At 45.0% G+C, this 25409-nt stretch overlaps 2 protein-coding genes across 2 annotated transcripts in view; one reads left to right on the top strand and one right to left on the bottom strand.

The window, feature by feature from the left end:
- The window catches only part of RIPOR3 (RIPOR family member 3), a 33053-nt gene extending 32207 nt beyond the window's left edge, over positions 1-846 (top strand). Inside the window, exons 20-21 of the mRNA XM_063077507.1 lie at positions 109-199; positions 746-846. Coding sequence (XP_062933577.1) covers positions 109-199; positions 746-846 — 192 coding nt within the window. The remainder of the gene's footprint in view (positions 1-108; positions 200-745) is intronic.
- A 2152-nt stretch (positions 847-2998) lies between these two features.
- The window catches only part of PTPN1 (protein tyrosine phosphatase non-receptor type 1), a 61316-nt gene continuing 38905 nt past the window's right edge, over positions 2999-25409 (bottom strand). The window contains exons 2-10 of the mRNA XM_063101137.1: positions 24315-24405; positions 21007-21107; positions 17888-17986; positions 12319-12456; positions 9057-9266; positions 8443-8604; positions 7846-8066; positions 6303-6498; positions 2999-5103 (exon numbers count right to left, since the gene is read on the bottom strand). Coding sequence (XP_062957207.1) covers positions 5080-5103; positions 6303-6498; positions 7846-8066; positions 8443-8604; positions 9057-9266; positions 12319-12456; positions 17888-17986; positions 21007-21107; positions 24315-24405 — 1242 coding nt within the window. The 3' untranslated portion in view covers positions 2999-5079. The remainder of the gene's footprint in view (positions 5104-6302; positions 6499-7845; positions 8067-8442; positions 8605-9056; positions 9267-12318; positions 12457-17887; positions 17987-21006; positions 21108-24314; positions 24406-25409) is intronic.

Genomic DNA, 25409 nt, shown 5'->3' with positions numbered 1-25409 from the left:
AAGCCCTAAGAAAAGGAAGTGGCTGGTCCTGCAGGGCTGATAAAAGTGGATCCTACCTCCTATTTAAAACATTCCCTAACGGACCCTTTCTCTCCTAACCTCAAACAGGGCATTGAAAGCATCGATCAGATCGTCAGCCTGTGCCAGTCTGACCTGGAGGCTGTGCGTGCAGTGGCCCGGGAAACCACACTGTCATTTGGTAAAGTAGAGCGTCACACGTGGTGTGCAGTCCAGTGGGGTGCCCAGGGTCCTTAGATGTGAGAGAGGCCAAGCCCAGCTCTCACAATAGGGAAAACAGCGCCTGGGATGGCGCCATGAACAACCCTGGTGCACAGTCAACCTCCAGCTTTAACTGCATCTAGCCAAGGCAGGTTTCCTTCATGGCTCGGGTGGCAGGAGATGTTTCACTGTCTTCTTAAACTTCCATTTATGATCCTCAGTGAATGACAGCCAGAGAAGGCAGGGTTACAACTCAGCAGACTCTGTCATAGATGGAGTGCGGCAAAGACCTCAGCCCATGCGAGTTGCCAGGTGGTAGCTCCCCAAGGCCTCCTGCCCCTGCCCACAATTGGCGGCTGGCTGGTATGGGGATCCAAACCCTTGACCTTGGTGTTGTACCATCCCCTGCCCATTTAGAGATACTAGAGACTCCCATGTCAGTAAGTACTAAGGCCATCTTGGTCTGGCAGAGTGGGAAACACTGAGGTGGGAGACAAACCAGTGACGAATTACCTTGTTATTTCAGGTGAAAAAGGACGCTTAGCTTTTGAGAAGATGGACAAACTTTGCTCAGAACAAAGAGAAGTCTTTTGCCAGGAGGCAGATGTGGAAATCACAGTATTTTAAAAAGCCAGGGCTCATGAGGTCAAATCCAGTGTCCTGTTTCTTGCTGCTGCCCAGCCTCAACATAGCACCTGAGCTTTGGGTGGGGCACGTGTGCTTCCCCAGAAGTGTGAGGCTGCCTGTTGCCTGAGGCTCTGGACCTCTCACAAAGCCCCAGGGCACAAGTGGGGCTTTGTACAAAAGCAGGAAAAGGTGATGCACAGCACTTCTAAGTCTGCATGGCCACAAATGAGCACTCAACTCTTGGCTTTGGAAACCAGTCTGACCTTCCCCAGGCTGGGCGTGGCAGTCAGCCATGCTACCAAGGGGCGAAGGCCAGGCAAGTTGAGGCCCTGAATAAAAGGCTCGAAGACGAGTGTGCGGAGCTTGAGGTCTCCCTGCACATCAGCTGGCTCAGCACTTCTGGTTCAACAAATACTGGGATTGAGGAGGCCAACAGGCCAGCCAATTGGCCGTGCTAATGAATGACTGCAGTGGCTCAAGTCATTTCAACAGCAGCCGGCTGTCACCTCAGTAAGCTGAGGAAGGTGGGAAGGCTCAGAGCCAGGGTTTCGATGACCCACACTCTTAACCTGAGCTGCAGCCCAAATGCCAGTGGAGCTTGACAGCAGCCGGCTGCCCAGGACCTTATTTTCACAATGTTCAACAGCACAAAGGAAAGAAGATACATCAGCCAAGGGGCCTGAGTGTCACAGGCAGTAAAACCATACAAATCAAAATGAAATCCAACTTGTGAAACAAGTCAACCTAGGGTCTATTAAATAAACTGCTCCAGAATCCATCAGCTGTTTTGAAGAAAGATTTCACTGAAGTTCATGTTGTTTTAAAGAAAATTAGTTTCCTATTTAAGTCTACTACATAAAAGTAAAACAAAACACCATGTCCTGAGATGTCTCTGTATTAGTAATGTAGAGATAACCTGGGGTTTAAGTGTTCTATCAACAATGGCATTAGAGAACTTTGTAACTTAAACATTCTCCCTTAAACTTCCTGTACATATTTTGTTTTTTGTTTTTCTTTTGATTTAACTTAGTATTTATTTGCCTTGTTCATGTTTAATTTTCTCAAGTTTCAATTAAACTATTTTAATTGGTATATCGCTTCACCCAAAAAAGTACACAGTGGTTGTTTCTCCAAACAACCTACTGGGGAAAGTCACCCTTGCTGTCCTGTAGTGCTCTCTCCCACTGTGAAACTCCCACCGTGTGTGGTGTCAGACGTGTAAAGGAGGGTGACCTCAAGCGCTGTGCTCTGCTGGATGCTACCTGAGATTCTCCACATGCTCTCGAAGGCTCCCCACATGTCTTTCCCTGTGTGGACACCCTGTGGTATGGCCTTTGACCCCACCTGGTATCTGTTCCAAAGTTATAAATTTAGATATTTTTTTCATGCTGACATTCTACTTCTTAAAAGCTTAGATGCCATGTTTTATACCTGAAACAAAGTGGGCCAGTGGGTGTGACACTGTCATCTGAGTTTCTGGGCCACGTGACCACAACCTGTATTTGTTTCCCAGTCCTGTGGGCCCTACTGGGAGGCCACAGCATGGACTGTTTACTCTGCAGCCAGCTTTGAAAACAGTCATGAAACCTTGAAGAATATGAGGCAATTTTTGTATTTTTTTTTGCAGTATTTTGCAAGTCTTCAAAAAGTCAAAAACTCACTTTGGGGGATTTACATTGTTTAATTTTGTACACAGAAGAGAGACTATACTAATTTTTTTGTATCTCATTCTTATTTCTAAGTCAATTCTACATCAAATGTGACTGTAGGGATGTACTGAGATGTGGTAACCACTGTATTTTACAGGCAACTGGCTAAGGGACATGGTTTTGAAGGTAGAACAGTTCTTCAAACTTCTGTATATCTGTTCAGTTATCCAAGAGCAGGCCTCATACATTCAAAGGGTGGGTGTTTTTTTTTTTTTGTTTTGGGTTGAGGCCTGCAGTGTTAAATAAGCTCACTAGTAAGGAGTTTTCCCAGCCGAATGGCACTTACAACTCCAGGAAGCTGTCTTAATTCCTAGATGTGGAAACTCTAACCCCATTTGATTGACAACATCTGTTTCACATCAGCAGGGATGGAAAGAAAAAGGAGTTACCCATCCTGGTTTAGGTCCATTAAGCAAAAAAAAGGGAAACACCCCAAATCCATGTTCTTTAGAAAAAAAAATTTTATTGTTGCAACTAAAATGCAAACTCATCATTTATGTGGCAAGTTGGAAAACTATACAGTTTGACAGTTCTGTGAGGTCACAGAAGACCCTGAGATGCCCCCCACCCCCACCCCATCATGCATCCATGTACACACACCTGAAAAGGTATTATACCAAAACACCTTGCTTTTTTTCGTGTTTTTATTTTTGTAAAAATGGTTTTTCCATGGCCATTATAAAAAATAATGACCTGATGAGTAAATATTGGCTTAAGGCATATAGCAGAGCAGCTCACTACCTCTCTAACATATGCGTAACAAGATGGAGAGCCATCTGTTTTCCAAGGATAGGAGGTTAAACCAGTACATCCATTTTGAAATGCTACTATATATACACACCCAAACTACTACATACATATACAGGACTTTAAAAAAAAAAAAAAAAAAACAAGCCCAACTCAAAAATGCTTACTGCCTGGCACCTAAACCTTACCCACACCTCAGCACGGCTCTGCGGGCAACACCTCAAACGTCCCCACTGCAGAATGTCTCTGCACTGGCTTCTGCCACGTGAAAGGCAAAATGTGAAATGCTGGCAAGAGAGCAGCTCCGGAGTGATGGCTGCCTTTTGTTTCTTGTTTAAAAAGCCCCTTAATGTGGAGATCTGAAGTTCCCCTCGAAGGAAGAGTCGTGAGCACCATCAGTCCCCACAGGGTTCAAGGGCGGGGCAGACGCACCTCTCTCAGCAAGGCCAACCCAGACGGAGACGGCAGCAGGCTGACTCTAGGGGACGGTCACCCCGATTGTTTTAAGAAGTGTGGTTTCTAACAGTTGCCTTGCTTCCAAATCACTGTCTGCTTAAGAAGAGTGTGAACCTGGAACAGTGGAGGCTGACCCCAAATGTGTGGGGGGACCCTGCTTGCCTAAACATCCAGAGCATGAGGTGTGAATATGGCTTCCCATACCCTTGGAATGTCTGAGTTACAGTGTGACCCAGCTGGACCAGGACAGGCCGGGTCTCACCAGGAAGTCACCAGAGTGTCATGCCAGGAATTAGGCGAATATCTGTTACTGGAGAACATCACTCTATTGCTGAACGGCAATGATTTCAGCAACAGCCTTAAGAACCACAGCCACATAATGATCAGATCATGCAAAGGTAGATTGGACTTGTACATGGGGGCACATTAGTAGGCAGAAATCTAAGTTTCTCATTTCAAGCACATGGTATCTCATCAGGACACAAAAAGACCTTACATGCACTCTAATACACACAAGGAAAGTGGTGATTGAGAACAAGGTTCTAGTAGATAACAGGGGAGGAGAATAACTGGGACAAAGTAATCTCACATCGTGTATCTTATTAAATACCCAAGTGTTCATTATATATTAGACCATTGTTCTATCTTCTCACATTACCCACAATATCACTAAATAATGACTGCTTACAACCGTCCTCCTTCCCAGTACTGGTCTGACGCAGCAGGCTCATGGCAAAGGCTTACGTTCCCAGTACTACCTGAGGATTTATTATTGTACTTTTTGATAAGCCCTTGATGCAAGGCTGACATCAAAAAATTTTAATACATTATTGGTTTAAGAAAATGCTAGTGCACTATGGACACCTTTGGGGGAAAAAAATTTAAAAATAAATATGGAGTGGAGAGGCTTAACTCTATGCAGATGCCACAGTGGCTTATGGGGAGGATGTCAGTGTGCCTTCCGCCTGGGACGCACTGGGATGCACTGTGAGGGAGCACATGGGGGGTGAGCCCCGAGACCGGCATGGGCCACCTTCCCTTGGTACCACAGCACGGTGCTCCCCTCTGCTCTCCTCAAAAAATGGGTTGTGGATTTGGTACTCAGAGGAAGGAAGGGGAGGGGAAAAGTAAAAGGATGAGGGTGAGACACACAGCCCGGGGGGTGGGGTGGTAGGTCTTAGTGCAGAACCAACGTCCATCCGGGGCACGGCCCTCTACGCTGTCCGTCGGCCCTTACCTACCACGGCATGCCTGCTAGTCGGGCGCGGGCTCTGCGAGCAGAGGCGGACAGTGGGTGGAGGTGAAGTGGAGGAGGGTCAGGTTATGTGTTGCTGTTGAACAGGAACTGGAATGAAACCAAACATTTCAGATGAGCCCAGACCCACACCCGCAGAGCTGTTGACTCATGCATGACCCCGGCCAACCCCCTGGTAACTCCAACCTTTGAGGCAGCCACGAGTGAAGGGGGTTTTGGATTTATTTTTATAATAGCCCCCCTCCCCAAAAATCACCCCTAAGGAAAAACTTGTTGGCATCTGGCTAAACCATCCGATGCACTCAAAGATGGTTACCTGGAAAGAAGTAAAATATTTAAGATGATGACAGAAGTCTTGGGAGGTGATTTCTATGACTGAGGCTAATTCTCTTTCCCTTACTTTAACAGCAACACACTTCTAATGGGTGGATTTCTACTGAAATGGCACCTATTTGCCAAACGAAGTGGAAATCATTCCTCTGGATCTCAGCAGTGGGGTGAAATGCTGGTGGGCATGCTGTAGTGAACCTCTGACCCATCTGTGGGGATGGGGTGATGAGGGCTGGTGCATGAGTGAGATGGCTGTCACAGGAGGGATCGATGGAGAAATGAATGATGGAAAACTAGAGGGGACACCCTGAGCAAAAGCAGAAGCCAGGTTCTGTTTTCTAGAGATGGTCTTTTTTGTTTTTCTTCTTAAAATGGGAAAGCCTGTAGGCACTGTCCAGGCTCAGTGTGCACACAGCCAAGGGAGTGCCCGAGCACAACAGTGGCCTAACCCTCCTCTTCAAGGGAGTTTACATTCATATAAGTTTGGGATTCTTTCCCTGGGAAATCAAATATAAATTGTGTATCTGATTACACCACTAAAGGGTACAAGTACGTTTCATAAGTGCCTAGTCTTTTTTTCCCCAGAAATAACAAAAAGCTGCTTTTCATAAAGGTTAAAAACAACAATGTGTTGTAATTCTATTTTTTTTTTCCAAAACGAACAAAAAAAGAGAGAGAGAGAGACATATTTGGCATTTTCTCTACTTATTCCTGAATAGCTTAAGGCCCTGAGATTAGACTCATATGTTCTTGGGACCACAGGCCTCCTTAAAACCCCAGTGCATCAATCCTCAGTTCTCTTGTTAGCCCTTCCATAGTTCCAGACTTTAAAAACCTTTGATCTGTTTCTTCTGAGACTGGCTCAAATGCGCCACAGAACTGAATCCTAACACCAGGCTAGCGGCCAGTGCTCTCTGCACGCGCGCGTCTCGCCAGCACGTCTGTCAATGAAAACATACCCTGTAGCAGAGGTACGCGCCAGCTGTGAGGACTGTGGCCATGCACATGTTGACCAGGAAGGGCTTCCAGTGGGTCAGTGTGTGGTCCTCCTCCTCTTTGGGTGGTGACGGCTCCCCCTTGGCAGGGAGGGCAGCCTGGGTGCCTCGGAGACTTCCCCCAACAATCCGACTTCTAACTTCAGTGTCTTGACTCATGCTGAGGAATCAGAGGGGCAGAGATGCGTCACTCACACTGGGAAAGATGGATGGCAAGGATGCTATTATTATGGGAGGAATTCTACGAAAATACGACTCATATGTAGACAGAGCACGGTGGTATTGACCCATGCCAGCCAGCCAGCCCTGTGCTTGGAGGAAGGGCCAGCCAGGCAGGGCAGACCTCAAGTTGGAGTCCACTGGTCACCGCCCACTGCCCAGGTACCTCAGGCAGCACCCACAGCCAGGGTAGGGACAGCAAGATGCCTGAGTATTTGATCACTGATAGGATCAATTCAGCTGGAGGACCCACTGGTATACACACTGTTGTGTAACTTGCTTTCTCTTCTACTGTAACTCCAATATCTGGCCACATCGGTACACCCAGATCTCATTCTTTAGCAGCTGCAGAATATCCCAACACAGGGAGAAAGCATGATTTAGCTAATCCCCGGATTTATCAGCTACTTTCTAATTTTACACTTTTACAAATGATACCACAACAAACACAACTACCCATACATATCTTTGCACAATTCTTTGAGAATTGCTGCAGGATCCATTTCTAGATGTATACAACTGCTGAATCAAAGTGTGTACACATCTTAAAACTTCCCCAAAAAAGGAGGCACCCAATGACACTGCCACCAGTAGTCTCAGGCTTGTGCTAACTCCTATTCATTCTGCAAGCTTCCATGCAGTGCCACCTGCTGCAGGCAGCTTTTCTTGACTATCTCCACATGTGCCTCTATCACATCACTGTCCATGGGTTCCCATCACACTATACTTTGGGTCTGCATCTTTCCCAAGAAGACAGTCTAGAACATAGACCAGGGTACATGTTCTAGTTATCTCAGTATTCTATACACATTAATAGGTACTCAGTAGTGTTTATCAAACTGCAAGGAAGCAAAATGGTAATTAATTTAATCAAGACTACATGAAAAGGTTAAGTTCCCCAAAGGACCACTGTGGGGACTGAAGGTACATGGTGGAAACTGGATATCACATTTCAGGACTGCTGGAAGCCTGGGGGAGAGCACTGTCGTATCACTGGGCAGACAGATGCTACTTGGTTGTACCAAGCCTGATTCTAATGAACACCACCAGGTGGCACTAGAACCCTACTGAAGCCATTCATTTCCTAGGGTCACACTGTGCCCAATCTCATGCCTCCTCCAGCCAGGAGAGGAGCAGCTCTGACCCAGGAGCCCCATTTTCCAAGGATGTGGAAGTGCTGCATGCCAAGAGGAGGCTGAGTCCACAGGGTTCCACTACCAACACATGTTTCTGGAACAGTCAAGTCATTTCCCCTTGCCCTCTACAAGCCAGGACCCTCTCATATTACCTTTCCATGTGGTAAGGGACATTTAAGAGGGTTCTGGTTTCTTCCTTGATGAAGCCATCTTTATCCTCCTCTGTCTCATCCTTTACCCACTGGTGGTTTGGGAAGAACTCCTTGCATTTCCCATTGTGTGGCTCCAGGATTCGTTTGGGTGGCCGGGGAGGTGGGGGGACATGCTCAGGTGGGGGTTCCAGGTCCTCGTGGGAGAGCTCCTTCCACTGATCCTTGAAAGAGCAGCAAGAGGAAGCCCCATGAATGTTCACTTCGGGTTGATTTGTCAGGAAATACACTCCTATTTAAGTGAGCACACAGACGGCTTGGCAAGGGGCTGTTGGCTTCTTTGGGTCTCCTGCTATAAACTTGTAAGATAAAATCTTCTGAAAATAAAGTCTATTCTTCCTATCAATGATCTCTATGTGAGCACTTCAAAGGCAGAAATTGGAACATGGTGAACATTTCGACAACTTTCTAGCTATTTTAAACACAAAGGGCAGCTATTTCCTCTGCTGCCTGGTAGCATGAATGTTTACAACTAACAGCCTCCTTCGAAGAAAAAATTTAAAATAATCACACTTGGATTAAAGTAAAAGCAATGCTGACCTGCACTGAAGAGTCTCCCATGATGAATTTGGCACCTTCGATCACAGCTAGGTAGGAGAAACGCAGCTGGTCCGCCGTCTGGATCAGTCCCATCCGAAATTTCCTCATTTCTAACAGCACTTTCTTGATATCAACGGAGGAAGGGTCTTTCCTTTTGTCCATCTGAAAGTCAGAGAGGAGACGCAATTCAGCCAGCTCCAACTCTCAAGTGCAATGTGATTTGCCATGTTTCTGGAGAGCAGTGCTCCAGTTTCTACTTAGAAAAAAATCACAGCAAAGTAGGCAGAGGAATTCTAGAAAAATATGAGAAAATGCAACAAAATTGGAACCATCTGAGCACACGTTTGAAAGAGTTAAGAATGAGAGAGAAGGGGATATTTAGACTCTACCTGGATTCTATGTTAAAATTAGGAGCATCCCTGCAAACAAAGCTATTTAGGGCAAAGCTACTTTCACAGGGGAGAAGTTGTTACAAAGGAAAGGTTAAATTAAAGCTGGTCAGCTGCCTGAGGAAACGCACTTGCAGTGACAGTAACAGAGGAGATGTGGCCAGGCCAAGACAGGGGTTCCAACATGTTTCCTTCTCTTCCTGGTGTCTGCAAGGGCCTCCTTACCAGCAAGAGGCAGGTGTCAGCCAGACAGAAGGTCCCCGACCTGCCAATGCCAGCACTGCAGTGCACCACAATAGGGCCATGCTCCACGCTGAGTGACCCTGACTCTCGGACTTTAAAAAGAAAGTTCAGGAATGAGGCCGGCGATTCAGGGACTCCAAAGTCAGGCCATGTGGTATAGTGGAAATGTAAGATCTCTCGAGTTTCTTGAGTCTGGAAGAGAAAAATACTCATGATGCTTCCAAGAGAACCGTCTGTACAGAAATCATAATTCCAAGTACACACAATGTGGCTTTCCATTCACGTAGCTCTAAGAGAAACATCACTTCTCAGCTTTTCTCCTAGGGTCCATGCACCCAGTCAACAACTGCCAAGCACCCTGTGCTCGATACTGAACCTGTAGATACTCCTGCTTAGACTTCAGTGTAAAGGTGAGAAAGGTGGGAAAAGAGTTCCCCACCTCTTTTCTCCAGTGTTCCTATCACTTCCACTGTCTACACGGTTACAGGTAGTTTCTCTCTGTCTCACAAGTCACAATGACACTGCATTGCCACCCACGATAATCTTGTCATAAAGCAACGGGGGTCTGTGTGTAAAAGGACGAAAACGCAGCTGCACGTGTGGGACACTAGCTCTGGATAACTCAGGACTTTTCAAGACTATCTGGGAGTTTCAGAGGATTGTCCTTTTAGAGAAAAAGGCAACCACCTTGGTCTCCAAAGACTGGTGGCTGCATTGTGGCTCGACAGGCTGATGAGGATGAGGATGCTGCAGGAGAAGCCAGCAGGTGTCCTAGTCCCGTGCCCGTGAGCTGGCTGAACTCTCCCTGCAATGTCTCGAAGTATGAATGGATTCCCACTGCTCCCCTTTCCATATTGGGAGGTTGAGGCTTAGAGGCAGATAGCCCATGTTCAGAGGCTGCTGCAGAAACTTTTGAAAGGAGAACTCTGGTTCTTATCCCAAAGTGTCTTTCCCCGTGGCCTGGTGTGCCCTGGTGGAGCAGAAAGAATGGCCTCAGCTCTGCTCCTTCCTCACGTCCCATGATCAAAAGGTAGTTCTCAGTAGGAGGAGAGTGCTCACGGCCCTTGAGAAGTTAAGGGTCCCTGGATACAAGTCTCCTAACTCGGGTGTGGAAAGAAGGCTGTATAAAGGAATCACACTAGCCTTGAGGGTCCCCCAGCTGCATGGCACCGAGCGCCAGGACAATGCCTGGGCCACTGGACAGCAGCTGATGATGAAATGCTTCAGGCCAGAGACCCACATTTGGCAAATGTCCACAACATGCCAACCATGTGCCAGCCACCATGCCAGGCACGGAGAAGTCTAGGAGAGCCCCTTGCCTTCACAGAGCTCACAGCATAGTTACCACGACTTCCTACTGCAATGAAAACACATGACAAGGAATACATATTTAACCCTGCCCAGCTATTAAATACATTGGTATCTTCTACAGATTTGGCAGCAATCTGCATACATTAGGATAATTTCTACAATCCCTCTAAGCAATTCCATTCTTTCCTCCCTTGAAAACGATCTCCAAATAATTTTAAGTCATTAAACAGAAATATTTCTTCTACTCTGGGGGGAAAGAAAAGGACTTAACATTCAAAATACTGAATAAGAAGAAAGCATGCCCAAAGTAAGTTTTCTTTTAATCCTTAAAAATGTGTAGAATACCCCCTTTTGACACCTTCGCTCACACCTGCCCACCTCTTTCACGAGGATTTCATTCTAGGCCTGTCCTTGAACAGACCCGCATGGCTGAGAAAAGACTTTTTAAAAACAAAGTCTGTTGGAGCAAACAGATCCTAACATTAAAACCTAGGAGCCCCGCCAAACAAAAAGCACAAGTCTCTTGTGCTCTGTCTAAATTCAGTTTCCCTCAACAAGCAGGAAAATTTTCTTCAGAGGTTACCAGAAGTCACTCTTAATGTCAGGCTCACAGATGCTAAAAAGCATTAAAAAGAAGTCACTACATAATCCTCCAGGCACATTCCAACATTATTCCTGATACTCCTCCATCAATCACACCCTCAGAGCCCCTGGATGCAGCCACTGCAGGCTGGTGGCTCCTGCGCCCCCACAGCCAAGCAGACAGTGCTTGGGGCAGCTGCACACTGCACTCCCCAGGAGACACGTGGCTTTAACCTCCTCTTTACTTCCCAGTAACCTGTAATAAGATCTAGATCTTACTTCAAAACTATTAATTGACCAATAGGAGCCACGGTGACTATAAAGCAGGACTTGAAAAGCTAAGATGTGAGTTAACACAGAGGCCTTCAGTATTATCCTTCCACACAGCTCAGCGAGCCCCTCCATGTGGTCTCCTCATCACCCCCACCTTCCCTTTAGACTGTTATTGGGGACTGCTCCAGGACAATCCTGTGCTGCTCCACCTTCGTTACTGACCCTTCTCCTATATGGCCTCGAGAACCCTAACAAAACCTAGTTTGGCAGAAGAGGACACTGAGACAGCGTGAGAGGTGATGTCCCTTGCTCCAAGAGTGACAGTCTGACAGGGCGAGGCCAAGATTCATCTCCAGACAGTCTGCTTCCAGAGGCTAGTGGCTGACCACCGTGTTTCACACTGTCCTCAGCTGCTGCCTCCAGCTCCCTTCTACTGTTCCCAGTACTGGCCTGGATTCCTCAGCATTAAGGCTCTGGGTGAATTATTCTGAGTCCCCTGGGGCAGGGCCTTCTGTGGCGGTGCTTCTTAGCACAGTACCTTGCCATGTTCCAAGACCACCTTTTAGCAACAACAAGCAACTGGTGTTACAAAGTCTTCCCACCGCAAATAAACCCAAGAGCTCGCCTTGAAAATATCCACTAGCTATAAAACTGGAGTCAGCACCGAGAAGGCCCTTCTTCCCTCACTTCAGACAAAAGGCTGAGGACCATGGAGAAGGCAGCATACTCCACTGGCATTTGACTTGCAGGCCACCATTTCAGTCCCTCCATAGTCACACAGGCAGGAATAGATCATTTTTAGGTAAGAAACGCCCTTTTCCCTAAGAACTGGTGTTAACTAGTGTTAAAAGTTAAAGAGCAATCTCTGTGGAGAAAGAGGCATGAGACCTCCCCCCTCCCAAGGGACTCCTGGTCACTTGGTAAGCACACAAATAAGCTGTGCTCACCACAGTGCTGAAACCACATCTTGCTCAGGGAACACAAAACCCAGGAATGCTGGCATTAGATAACATCACTCAAGGGAAGAGGTACCTCGACCAGTAACCACCTGAAGTACTTGAGCACATGCCATACTTACTGTAAGGTTTTCCAATTCTAGTTGTCGTACTGTATAATATGACTTGATATCTTCAGAGATCAATGTCAATTTCAAATTTGTGTCTTCAAAGATCATTTCTTTTTCTTCTTTTTGTGGCCAGTATTGTGCACATTTTAACTAAGGGAGGAAACAACATTGAATTATTATGAACAACTGATTGTTTTCCTATGTCAGGAGACTCAGAGTACATTCTACAAGTTTTGTGATAACACAAAGGCCTGAACATGAACATCACGGTCAGCATGGCTGCCTGTCTCTTGAGGAGATGGGCAGGGGCCATGAAGATCCTGACCAGGGCTGGTTATGCAGACAGGGCTCAGGCTTCCAAACCTAGCAGTTCCCTGGTTATCCACAGCAATGGGGTGCTGCCGAGGTCTGACCCTTTCCCACCATCTATGAAGGTGAAGTTAGATCGCACAAAAGGTTTCACCTCTCACAAACTCCTTTACGTTGCCATTTCAAACCTTACCAAGGACCAGATCAGGCTGCTGGCATAGGGTACAGAAGCCTTAACCTGCAAAGAAAACTGACAGGCAACTGCAAACAAGACTGGCAGAGGCTGTAGGGGAAGCCCTTTGGAGCGGCTGAAGGGCTGTAATCAAATGCAGAGTAACTTTCAAGGAAGGCTTGGAGAGGGGCTCCTCGGGGCTCAGGATCGCCCTTTCATTCTGGTTTGGTTCAGTTCAGGAAAATACTTTTCATCTTCTATTTTATAATTTCAGAAGCTACTTGATATTCTTGATTTAAACGTAGCTCATTAAATATTTCTTTAAAACAAGCAAACTCACAAAGATTTGGTTTCGTTTGGAGTTTAAGAAAGAAAATTTGATTCAAATTTACTGGCACACTTCACTTAAACTAAGTTTCTGTGCCAGTTATTCAGACATTTCTCCTTGTGGATGATCTTTCTGGACAAAACTGGCAGGTAAACAGGGGCCAAGCTGCCAGGTTTATGAGCAGGAAAGACCGACAATGTGCCTAGACAGAAGAAACCTCAAAGACTTATGATTCTCATCCAATGAAGTATCAGTGTGTGTCAATAGCTCTTTGGTAATTGACATTTGTAATTCACATGCACTGACCCACTCCATGCCTCTTCTGGGGCAAAGGAAGATGTGGGTGAAGGGAGCTGCTTCAGGGCCAGCCTTTTGTCTGTCAGCAGATGTCATGCCCAGTAGTGACAAGGTGGACTGTGGGAAGTGCCGAGGGGGAAACACCATGAATGTGCCATGGGAATTCAAAAGACATAGATGTTTCAGGCCAGCAATGTTCCATGAGAGATCAGAGAAGACTCCATGGAAGAGGCAGGTTTTGAAGGACAGCTAGGACTGCTGAGGCAGTGACTGCAAAGAAGCCAGGCTCAGAGGAGCAACAGGAGATGGGGCAGAGATGTAGGCCCACCCTGGCAGCAGAACCAGGAACCTGTGGCATTGTCTGGGGGTAATGAACAGCCAGGAGGCTCTTGCACTGTGAACACAGAACCACAAATGCCTATTGGTCCTGCTTTCCTGAAGCTGAGACCTGTGTCCAAAATAAAACCCAAGCAAAAAGCAAGAGAAACTAAGAAACACCTGGGTTGTGATGCCAGCACACATCAAACTTCTGGTCCCAGAACAGAAGCCAAAAGCGCCTTCTCAAGAGCCTGGACACAAGTCTGTCTGAAAGTCTTGGCCAGTTTCACCCACGTCACCGCCCTTCATGGATCCTGAGTTGCCAAAGACAAACTCCTCAAACGGGGCCAATCTGTCAACATCAAAGCAACTCTGCCCCTCAGGACACAGAGGCATTAATTACATGGCAAAACTCAATGTAGCCAGAGTGGTAGGGCAGCTGAAAGCTGACCTTAGAAGAATTTGAAAGGATGCATTTATTCCCACACTTCCAATAACTATACCTTGTAATGCCTCAAGACCTCAGAAACCAAGGCTGACCTGGTAGGTTCAAGACCATCTGTGCTGGAGTGGGCATGGAACACAGTGAGCAGCGAGAATGAAGCAAAGAACAAGAATGCAGAAGGGTCTGATGCTGCAGAGAAGGGGCTGACGTTCCTCGTCTCGGGAGCAGTGTAGCTGAGTCTGCTAAATCTCACCTCCACACAGCAAGCGCTCACTTTCAAAACCAAATATAAAGCCTAATAAACCTCTGTAACCTGGGTAAAGACTGACTTTGGAACTCTACAACTGGGAATTCCAGCATACAATGACGTGTCGATTGACCAGTATTTCTTTTTAAGAACTCTTAGGCGTCTACAGTAACATGCTATGCTATGCTCTGTCGTCTATCATTTCTTACAGAAATTTTTGTTTTAAACACACAAAACAAACAAGCACAAAATCACTACCTTCCAGGCATCCTGTTACACTGACACACACCAACTTGAAAAGGAGATTAACTTTTACTAGAAGCAGTCCTTCCGCAAGATTCAAATTGAGGTCTATCTTAGGTGGGCACCAGACAGGAACGTGGCAGTGCCAAAGTGGTGGCGCCTCTCCCGGCTGCCTTTCTCACCACAAAGGCAGATGTTAAAGGGTCTTTGGGGCCTTCTAAAACAAATAGCTAGGCAATCTTAAGAAAAACCTATGGAAGTCATCTATAGTGACCCTGTGACAAATGATTTGATTTTCCCAAAGAAGTATAAACAGAGAACTAAGTAAGCAGAGTATGAGAGATGAATGAAGCTTCGGGTACCTGTGATACAAAACGTAGTGTCTTGTACTGGTTTCCAGGAAACACAGGGTCCCAAAAAGTAAGAGGCAGATTTGCCAAAAATAAAAGGGGAGGATCCTACACTATTTGGTGAAGGAAGGAAACCAGAAAACAAATATGCATGAAATGGAAAGTCTCTGTAAGCAGGTTTTACCACGGGCTGTGTGATTAGTTTATAATTAGATTAGCTGAGCAAATAAGACACTGAAACTTCTCATAATTCTTCCCAGCCAGCCCTTCTGGAAGTGATAATGTTGGTGCAGAACTGAAAATGTTGATCCCAAATAAACTTTAAGAATCTCAAACCATATATTGCTTTCCATGCTAATCTGCATGTCCAAATACCCTCGAGCAGAATGGAATAGTTATAATCTACAAAAATCCAACCAGCCATGTTTTTTGGTGGCCAACACAATAATCCAAGGGGAAAGGTTGTCATAGAGGATCTATGGTCTATTTATGGTTGTCTTTGGGTAGGAGACAACTAAGAGCAGGGCCTAATGATGAACATGTAATTATAGCACTGGATACTGCTTCTTGTTATAATGTGACAACAGTTACTAAAGCAAACCCTGTGCTAACAGTAAAGGGGTTTTACCAAAACTTTTAGCAACAAACAAACAAAGAAATAAATAAGAAGCACATTCTACCATGTCTGATGATTTTAAAAATAAATGTCTTGATTTAAAATTCCCAACCCTCAATACCATCTAGAGCAGTGGTTCTCAACTGGGGGTGACTCTGCCTAGCAGGGGACACTGGACAAAGTCTGGAGTCCGGATATGGAGACATGTCTGAATGCCACATTTGGGGTCAGGGTGCTACAGGCATCTAGGGGTAGAAGCCAGAGATGCTGCCAAACACCCTACCAACACGCAGGCCAACCTCCTTGGCCCTAGCAAAAAATGATCAGACCCAAACGTCTGCAGCGCTGAGGCTCAGAAGCCTGAAGATGAATCCGGGCTGAACACTTCCACAGGCCACTACACCTCAGTTTCCCCTGTGGAGAGTGTGTGCTGCGGGAACCCAATGCTCTGTTCATTCAAAATTGTTGACAAGAGCGCTGAAGGTAGGGTTTGCTTCCCATTTGTAACTTCACAGTTTATTAATCAAGCCACTGAAGCAGAAAGAAAAAATTTAAAATGAGCTGAATTAAAAAAGTATTTTTTGAGACAAGAATCATTATTCCATCAACTGAACACTCGGGCAAGCTCCATCTCTGCTACTGTTGAGCAAATAAATACTTTCATTTTTCAAAACAGTGGGCAGAAGCAAAAAAACACATAAACACACAAAAACCCATGATTTTAAACATGTGCTGTCCTAAGAGGAATATTTTATGTGAGTAACTAATACCTTTTCTTTTCACGTGAGGAGAGGGAAAAGCTTTGTGGTTCATGCTTCAAGTTTTCACTGCTAAAGTTGCCTTTGCTGTGTTGCTTCTTTACACTTGTATTTTTACCCTTCAGGGCCATGACTGTACTTTCATTGAAGGGGTGGCTTCTCTGGAGCTCTCATGTTCCTCTGGCAAGTCACATCTCTGTCCTGAGGGGGCCAGGACAGCTGTGAGAGCGTTGCCCCACTTGAGCCCCAGAGAGCACGGTGCCAGGACCTGGCAAGGCTTGGGGACACCAGTTCTCCACTCCTGGGCCACATGTTCCTACTGTTCTTCACAATCCTCAGGTTATCTCCTGGGACCTCAACCTCTGAGGATGGTGAGCCCTGGAAGTGCCTGGGAGAGAGGCAAGGAGTCTGCTGGCTCTGCAGAATAATAGCCTTGTGCCTGGCACATAGAGACTGTCTTACATGAGAGACAGACCTTCGGGAGGCAATCACAACAGATGGGGGGGGGGGGGCAGGGGAAGCACAGGCGCTAGGCTGACCCAAGGGCAGCAATCTGAGGATATCTGGGAGTGGGGTAAGGGTGGGCATTGTGACTCAGACCCTTAGTCCAGAGAACATGGAAAGAAACTCAAAACAGAAAAAGCTTGTCCTGGCTGGGGTTTGGAGAGTAGGGAGAGATATGGGTCCAGGTAACCAGGGCTGGACGTACAGGGCTCTGTAAGCCACATTATGCATTACCCCGTGAGGTGAGAGGAGCCTCAGAAGGGTTTTTAGTTGGGAAGAGGCTTGGTGAGACTTGGGTGAGAAAGATCATTCTGGAAGCGCAATGTAGAATGGACTGAGGGGAGCAAGTTAAAACGTGGGGAGTGGCAAAAGGGACAGACACATGAGGCGTGGTGACCTACATAAACATGCACCTCTAGTCCGCATATTATCCCAAGGGATGTTTTACGAGTTGCAAAAAACTTGGAATGACACGAATCCTAAAGTAAACAAACAAGCAGACAACGTCCACATTGAAGAGGTGTGGCCAGAAGCCAGGCATCTACCTAGTGTTTCATGGAGGCATATCTAATCCAGAGTACAGCTACTCCCAGCTCTGCAGAGCCACCTCTGCACATCCACAGGAGGCACACCAGCCACAAAGCAGATATGATGATGATACACTAAAAACTTGCTTTTCAACAAAGTCTGCACAACTCTGTAATGCAATGATGGCAGAACAGGAGCCACAGGTGAAAGTAAAACAGAACGCGCACATCAACCTCTGAAGAGAGACTGAAGGGCAATTTTATTTTCCCACTTTTTATTCACTTAATTGAACTGTTTACAACAAACATATTTTATATTGCTTCTTTAATTTTTTTAATAAAAAGATACTATATAAAGGAAATATAAAAACAATAAAGAAAATAAAGAGATTCAGACAAAAATGGTAACAATATGGCCAGCACACACACGGACAGTGATGGTCACAGTAAATAAACTCGCAACCTACCGATCCTTTCTCCATTACTCTGTTGAGCATGACAACTCCCCTGCTCTTCTGTTCCCACACCATCTCCCAAAAGTGCCCACAAGTATTCGGCAAAGGGCCCTGAAAACACACAATTTACACACGTGTGACATTTGTAGCATAAACACATCACAGCAAGAACTCACCTCAGGTAGTTAGTGGAAGACAGTGCCCTCCATCCTCATCAGCTTAGGCAGAGTGTTGACCAAGGCTGGGACAAGGACCTGCCTCTCTCTGCCTAGTGGTCAGTAACTGCAGTTCTATTTTCTACCATGCAGTGAAAGGTCATTTCTGCATCTCAGTTCAGGGCTGACAATCCAAGGACAAAAAGTGCTGATTCTGCTTTCTGGTTTGGGCTCCACTGAGATCCAGTCCTAAGGGCAGGTGGACTACAGGACAAAACTACTGGGTGCAAGTGAAGAACATTATGGGGAAGGGATCGACTGTGATGCTTCTGGCAGTTCAAGTCCCAGGTCCAATCACTTACCATCTTGTAACCTCGGGCAAGTCACTTTGTCTCTCCATGCCTCAGTTTTCCCATCTATCTCAGTTGACTAATAGACCTAGTCGTAGGGTTGTGAAAATTAACTATATTCATGTATCTAAAGAACTAAGCACAACACCTGGAATACAGTAAGTACCCAAGAAAATGTTAGCTGCTGATTTTTTTTTTTTTTTTTTTTTTAATTTCTGTCCAGGGATTCTGTGTAGGGATACTGTTCTCACTATTAATAGTGATGAACCTGACCATAAACAGCCTTCGTCCTTGGACCAAGAAACATGAGAGATGTGGATATTCATGTGGCCCAAGGGGTAGAGTGTCACTGGGGCATGGTGGGATGTTTGCTGAGCCCCTGTCTCACTCTAGCCACCTGGCAATGGGCAGGTGTTTACTGGACACAGGGTACAAATGCCTTGAGTTTGTCTCAATTGTTAGAACTGCCTGGAAGGGACACTGCTTATCATCTGTACATCAGCATCAGAGCTTGTCACTTCCTCGGGCCAGCACCACTTCTCCTATAAACGGTTTCTATTCTCACCTACTTTCATCCAAGTTCTCCTTATTCTTTACATCTTTTCCCTTTAAGTCTTGCCACACTTTCCTTAACCATGCCAGCCCTCAGTGTCCTCTCACCTTCTCCCCTGAACTCATCTTGAACTTACTGCCTAAACTACACAAGAGCACTCTAAGTATGTGCTGCAGGGACACAGACAATAGCGATCACCCTTTTAATCCTTTCTCCCAGCTAACAGAAAAACAGCTCCCAACAGGCAGAAATCACATGGCACCTGGCTGGCCACCTGGGCCTTTTACTCCGACTCAGGCACCAGGACCCCAGTCTCGGGCCCTCCCCAGCCACAGCTCTCACCTGTCGCCTTCCTTACCCACCAACACCACCCCAGTTTAGAATGAGTCTGAAGGATTAAAATCACATAAGCTCTGCAAAATACACACCAAACTTAGCTGAAATTTCACAGGGGAGGTGAAGGAACACACCTTGGACATTCTTTTCTACTCTTCTATACCTCCAACTTTAAAAAAATGAGAATAGAGACTTGCATTATTTGCATAATGAATAACATCGAAAATAAAAAATGGGAAGGGACTTCTTGATTTGGGGGCTTGGGAAATGTTTCAGTCATACTGTCTAGAGGTGCTACTTTGCGATCAGACTGCTTTGATTCCTTTTGCAAATTCCAGGACAAAGGCAGACTATGTAAGCAGCTTTACCAACATCCGTGGTACCACCTTACAAAACAGAACTTCACATGTTCCAATTGCTAGGGTGGGGTGTGGGAAAGACAGTGGTATGAATTTTTGCGGTAATTTCCTAACGCTCCATTTGACGCTATATGCCCTATAATCGGTGTATAAAGGGCTTCCTGACCCAACATCTAAGTTGAACAGCTGTTTCAGGAAGTAAGACACTTGACTTCTCCAAAAAGAGAAGTCCCCAAGAAATCACTTTTGCCTCAACCTCTTCCCACCAGCTTGCCATCCCCCGGTATCTCTCTCCTTATCAACCCTCCAGAGGGGCCAGGAGGATCAGGGGCTTGGGGCCTGGTGAAGGTCTTCCCTGGACTCATACACCAAGAACTCACTCAATGGCCCCATGGGGCTAAACACAGCTTGGATGGTGTGCCAGATGTTGACTGGGAGGCATCTGGGCTGACTACAGTCATGGACAGGGAGGAACTGCGACAGGACAAAAAGGAGGCTGGCTTCACCAGAATTTTAATTTTCAAATGTTAAGCAAAATTATGATGCTCAAAATTACCCTACAGCTTAATGCCATATATAAGATTGATAAGGTGATATGAAACGATAAAACAAAAATTATGATGAAAGACAAAACATGAAACCTAGACTGTTTAGACTAACTTACGGGAAATACGTTAAGACTTGAAAAAATTAATGAAAAGGAAACTCCTTTATCCCCTTTTCCCAGATACCCATGGTTTTTCGGTCACATACCATTAAGTGTTTTATAAGAGGCTCATTTATTAAACCACTTTCATGATTTTTTTCCCCATAAAGATGCCAAAAGCCAATAGGAATTTTAAGGGTTTTTTCATGCATGTTCACGTAATCTAATGACACTTTTTTTTCTGGGCCAAAGAATACACGCCATGCTGAGGAATTCTGAATGGTTATCTAGATAAAGATTCCTGATCTACCGCTAAAAGATTCCTGATCTACCGCTAACTCTCTTAAACTTGCAATCAGAAGTGCTTGACTCTCCAAGGCAAATACTTCTGGAATCAACACAGGTAAAGGACCTCCTCTAGCCATGGCTCTACTGCCTCTGTCAACAGACCACAGGCAATTCTGGCATTTGAATGCTGTTTTATAAAGGCTTTCATTCCCAGCAATGTCATACCATACTTCCCAGAAAAGATGAGTGTTATAACCAAACTGAATCTCTGAAAGAAGATTTTTTTTCCCCTCCTCGTTGCTTTTTGTTTTGTTTAAATTAAACCTGATGTTCCAAAGGATGTGGCAGATTTTATTTGAGGTGTAGATAACAGCACTCTAAAACTCTTAAGTTGACATCAAGTAAGGCAAAACCATTAAAAAAAAATTCAGACAATCCATTCACCTGGGTAAGAATGTAACTCCTTTGGGCTTCTTCCATTTTTATCAAACTTGCATTGATATAGTCGTTGTCTTCTTGATGTAATTTAATCCGACTATGGTCAACTGAAAGGCAAACCGGCACTCAGAGGTTAATCCTGGAATATCAAAGTGTCTACAGACAGGCAGTATCTCCACAGAAAAACAAAGAAGAGGATGGCATTAAGGGCATTCACACTGGCCTCACTGTTTTAGTTGAGATTAATCATCAATATGGGGTGACTGGAATTTTCAGAAAGGATTTTCTGAAGTGTTTAAAACTTAACACTAAATAGCAACAGCGATAAGCTACACTAAAACATACACTGTCCTATTTGGGTAATCTATTCTTATTTCACATCTTCCTTTGATACTTATTACTCTCTCTAAAACTTGGCAGCCAGAGGGGGACATCAAAGGATCTGTTCTCTGATGTTTAACATAAAACTCTTATAGGGTAAAAAATATATAATGGCTTCAATCTTTAAAGGGAACAAAATCCACCAAAAATTCCTCACAGTTCCCACAAATGTAGTTGGTCCAATGAGCCAATGTATTGGTAGAATACGTAATCACACCTCAACATGACCTATGTCCAAGATTAAATGACTTAAGTACACAGCAGTGTGAAAATTTATTTCTTGAATTCCTTTACACCAGGGTACTTCAAAAAGTTCATGGAAAGATTTGTATTATCTTTTAATTCTATTTTCTATAAACTTTCTGAAGTACCCTCATAGAAGATTTTTTTTTTTAGTTCAAGGATAAAGAACTTAAATGACTCCAAACTTTTCAAAATCAGAACATGTCATGATCAAAGACATTTAGAAGAGAATTTAACTGGAAAAAACTCTGAATCCAAAACACTAAAAGTATATTGAACGTAACTTTTAGATTAGTTTTTAGAAACACACTCATTTGGAAGTTTTGCCCTAAGTTATTAGAAAACACAGCCACATTTTTTTCTCTTATCATTACTTTATCACAAAAGCAGTGGTTCCCTGAGGGCCACTTTTTTCTTATCCTGTTAGTGTAGCTAAACAGCAGCAGGTGGGTACTTCTATTCCTGGCACAACACAAGGGACAATGAACTCAGGTGACCAGCAGTAAATACTATCTTCTCCCTGAGACCAATGAGAAAAGAAGAAGTGAAGGGGAATAAGTCATTTACGGCTTTTTGTTCTAAAGAAGGATTCCAAAGAGAGATGTTTTTGAAAACTAGCCACCATTTGGAATACTGTTTCTCATCCTGGAGGGTTAATACAAATTGAGATACTTGGGTAATTTTAAGAGGATCATGGAGATAAAAGATCTCAAAAACAAATTGTGTTACTGGCACTGTGGGTTATGAAAGTGGAGTGGGTTAAATAGCACTGGCTGACCTTGGATGAACAACTCATCTTCTGAGCCCTAGGTTTTGTCACTTGCCGAAAGGAAGGTAACAAGAGGACTGTGGGAAGAGTCAATGAGCTAATGTGCATGCAAAGCCTGGCTCAGCATCTAGTACAAGGCAAGTACCCAAGAATTGTCAGCTGCTGTCCCCACCAGCATGTAAGCCAGGTAGCACCTCACCATTTGCCTTGAATCATTCTCCCTACTTCCTCTATAACCCTAACAGCAAATTACTTTTTCTACTGGAAAATAGGGGTAGGGGAGAAAAAGAAAGATAGAAAGAGTGAGATTAAGAGTGAAAAAGTTTGGGAATTATTTCCTGGAGGAATATTTTAAATGTTGATTTTTCTCTTTAAAACTGGTTTGTAACACCATTTACATGAGAAATGATCAAAAATGTAGCAAAGGAATATTAAAGCCAATACTCTTCCCTGATTCACTACAAGTCCAGCAAAAGCTAGAGACACAGGGTACCCCAGCACCATGTGAAAGAGGTGACAGCGATTGCCTGTTGCACTCAGATCAGCTGTCCAGGGGCTTCTGGCCAGGACTCCACAGCAGAATCACTGAGGTTTTTGTGTTTGTTTCTGCTTTTGTAAAAATAAATATCTATGAGGTGTTTTGACTTAGATGTGCTAAATCAAGAGTATTGAGTGGTTGAGCACAAACGTGTCCCCTGATGAGCTGGAATTATACTTCAGATGCTCTTGGCAACAACCATCTCCACCACAGCCAACATTTACTGAGCACTTACTGTGTCTGATAGAGGCATTGGGCTCAGTGGCTTATGTTGTTTCATTTTCTCTCCACACACTCCTACAAGTTAGGTGTGACTCCTGTTTTACTGAAGATCAGAGAAGAGAATAATCTGCCCAAAGCCACACAGCAATATGGGGCAGGGCTGAGATACAACCCAGGGCGGGGAATCATGGGGCAGGCCAAGAGGCACACACTGTACCAATTCCAGATCCATTTTCACACCCCTCCCGGAAACCTAGGTGCTGCACAAGTCACGACAGGATGCATTGTCAACCCTCCTGCAGAGAACACTGATAGCCACAACTCCCAGGTGCAGGGCATGCAAGAAGTCCCCATTGGAGGACTGAGCACTGGACCTTCTGCGTCCCTGACAGAACATACTGCCATGGCAACGTCGGCAGCCACAACCCCTCACTGACTGACAATGTCTAAAGACCCTACAGGGAGTCCAAAAGGTCTCTGTGGCCTAGAGGAAATGGCAAACTTCAAGCCCTGTACCAGTTTCAGTTTTTCTTGCTTTACACAAATTCTAACATGTTTATTTACTTTTGAGATGTCAGTGGATTGAGAGTCAAACACCCAGAAGTCAGATGAGGCTGCCAGAGGCTAGTGGGCATACTGACAGTCGTAAGAAGTGAGATTTAACAGCAGGAAAATGGGAGAAAAATGACAAAGGCATGGGGGTGGGGGCACGGGTTGGGGAGACGACAGAGCTGACTTGCATATTCAGTGGAGTTGCCGATCAGCTCCTAACTGAATGTTTGTGCAGGGCATCACTACAGCTCAGCACAATGCTCAGGGGCTAACAATACTGTTGCTGAGTCATCCAGAAAAGGTTATATTATGCCTGCTATACTCTGCTTCAGCTGGTAGGAAAATGATTCATCACAAAAACAGTCAAAGTTAAAAAGAGTGCTTTGAACTTTGCTGGATTTTCCAGAAACTGAAACCTCACCCCTTTTACAATGGTCGGAAAATGAACCATTACTATAAGTCTCTAAGGCCTTTATTATAGAAAACAAGCAAGTTATAAACCTCTGCTGCTATTGATTACCAAACCTCAATGCTAAAGGAGTCTTGACTGAAAGGCCCTGCAGCTGAGGAAGAGCAGGACTGGTCAGTAATGACCATGTGGATACTTACAGGGGCTGACGTCTCTGTATCTGTTTCGGTTTTTGTTCTTAGGAAGCTTCGCCACTCTACATGGAAAGTCACTGGCTTCATGTCGAATATCCTACGAAAAAGGATAAAGAGTTCGCTTTTGAAATACCTGGCATAGGAACTCACCCAAACTTTAACTGAGCACCAGCTCTGTGCCAGGCACTGAGGAAGGCCCAGTGCAGAAAGAGACATCAAAGAAAGCCAAGCAGTATGGGAAACACAAGGTGATAATTCAGAGGTATGTACAGGGTTACGGGAGGAGAAGAGAAGAGAAACAACCACCGGCCCAGGGTGGGAGGCAGTGACGTGGGGCTGGAAGCTGGAAAGATGATGAAGAGAACAGAGGGACAGAAGGAGAGGAGCCCTTCACTCAGGAACACCCAGCATGGCAAAGGCAAGGGGGCTGGAGATCCCATCTAATGCCAGAAACACTGAGTGGGCACTAGAGAGGAACAACAGATGGCTGGGGACACAGCGGGATAGGCCAGATCTTGAGAGCCTTGAATGCCAGGTCTAGGAATTTCAACTGCAACCTTTTGTAATGCCACATTTATTAAGAGCAGACAAAATGCACTTTTATGCTAACAAACTATCCAACTACTTGCCTAGAAGGTGGTAAACAAATTCCATCACCCCTGGATTAACAGAAGACCTGCACCATGCCTCCTGTTAGACTGATCACACACGCCTAATTTTGCTCTCCCCTAAAACATCCCTATAACATGAAACAATCTTTTATTTGTAATTTGTTGTTTTATTATCAAAAGACAAACACACATAACACGAATTTATTTACTGCCACTAAACTGTATATCTAAAAATGGTAAAATGATAAATTTTATGTTTTGTATATTTAACCACAATTTAAAAAAAGAAAGAAAGACAAACCTACAGGGGAGAACAGGAGGAGACAATAGCAACAAAATCCTGGAAGCTGAAAATCAGTCTGATTGGTGGTCGGCAGGTCTGAGAAAGCGCAATTACAAGCCAGTAGTGGGAAAGCACAGAACCACTCCAGAGTCTTCCAAGGCTCAGGGAGTGCTGTCACTTGGGAAGGAGGGGTAGGATTCCCTACAG

The sequence above is a fragment of the Cynocephalus volans genome, chromosome 1, assembly GCF_027409185.1.
Source record: "Cynocephalus volans isolate mCynVol1 chromosome 1, mCynVol1.pri, whole genome shotgun sequence".
NCBI classification, from domain to species: domain Eukaryota; kingdom Metazoa; phylum Chordata; class Mammalia; order Dermoptera; family Cynocephalidae; genus Cynocephalus; species Cynocephalus volans.
The sequence above is the reverse complement of the archived record's forward strand: the minus strand, read 5'-3'. Positions and strand labels throughout refer to the sequence as shown.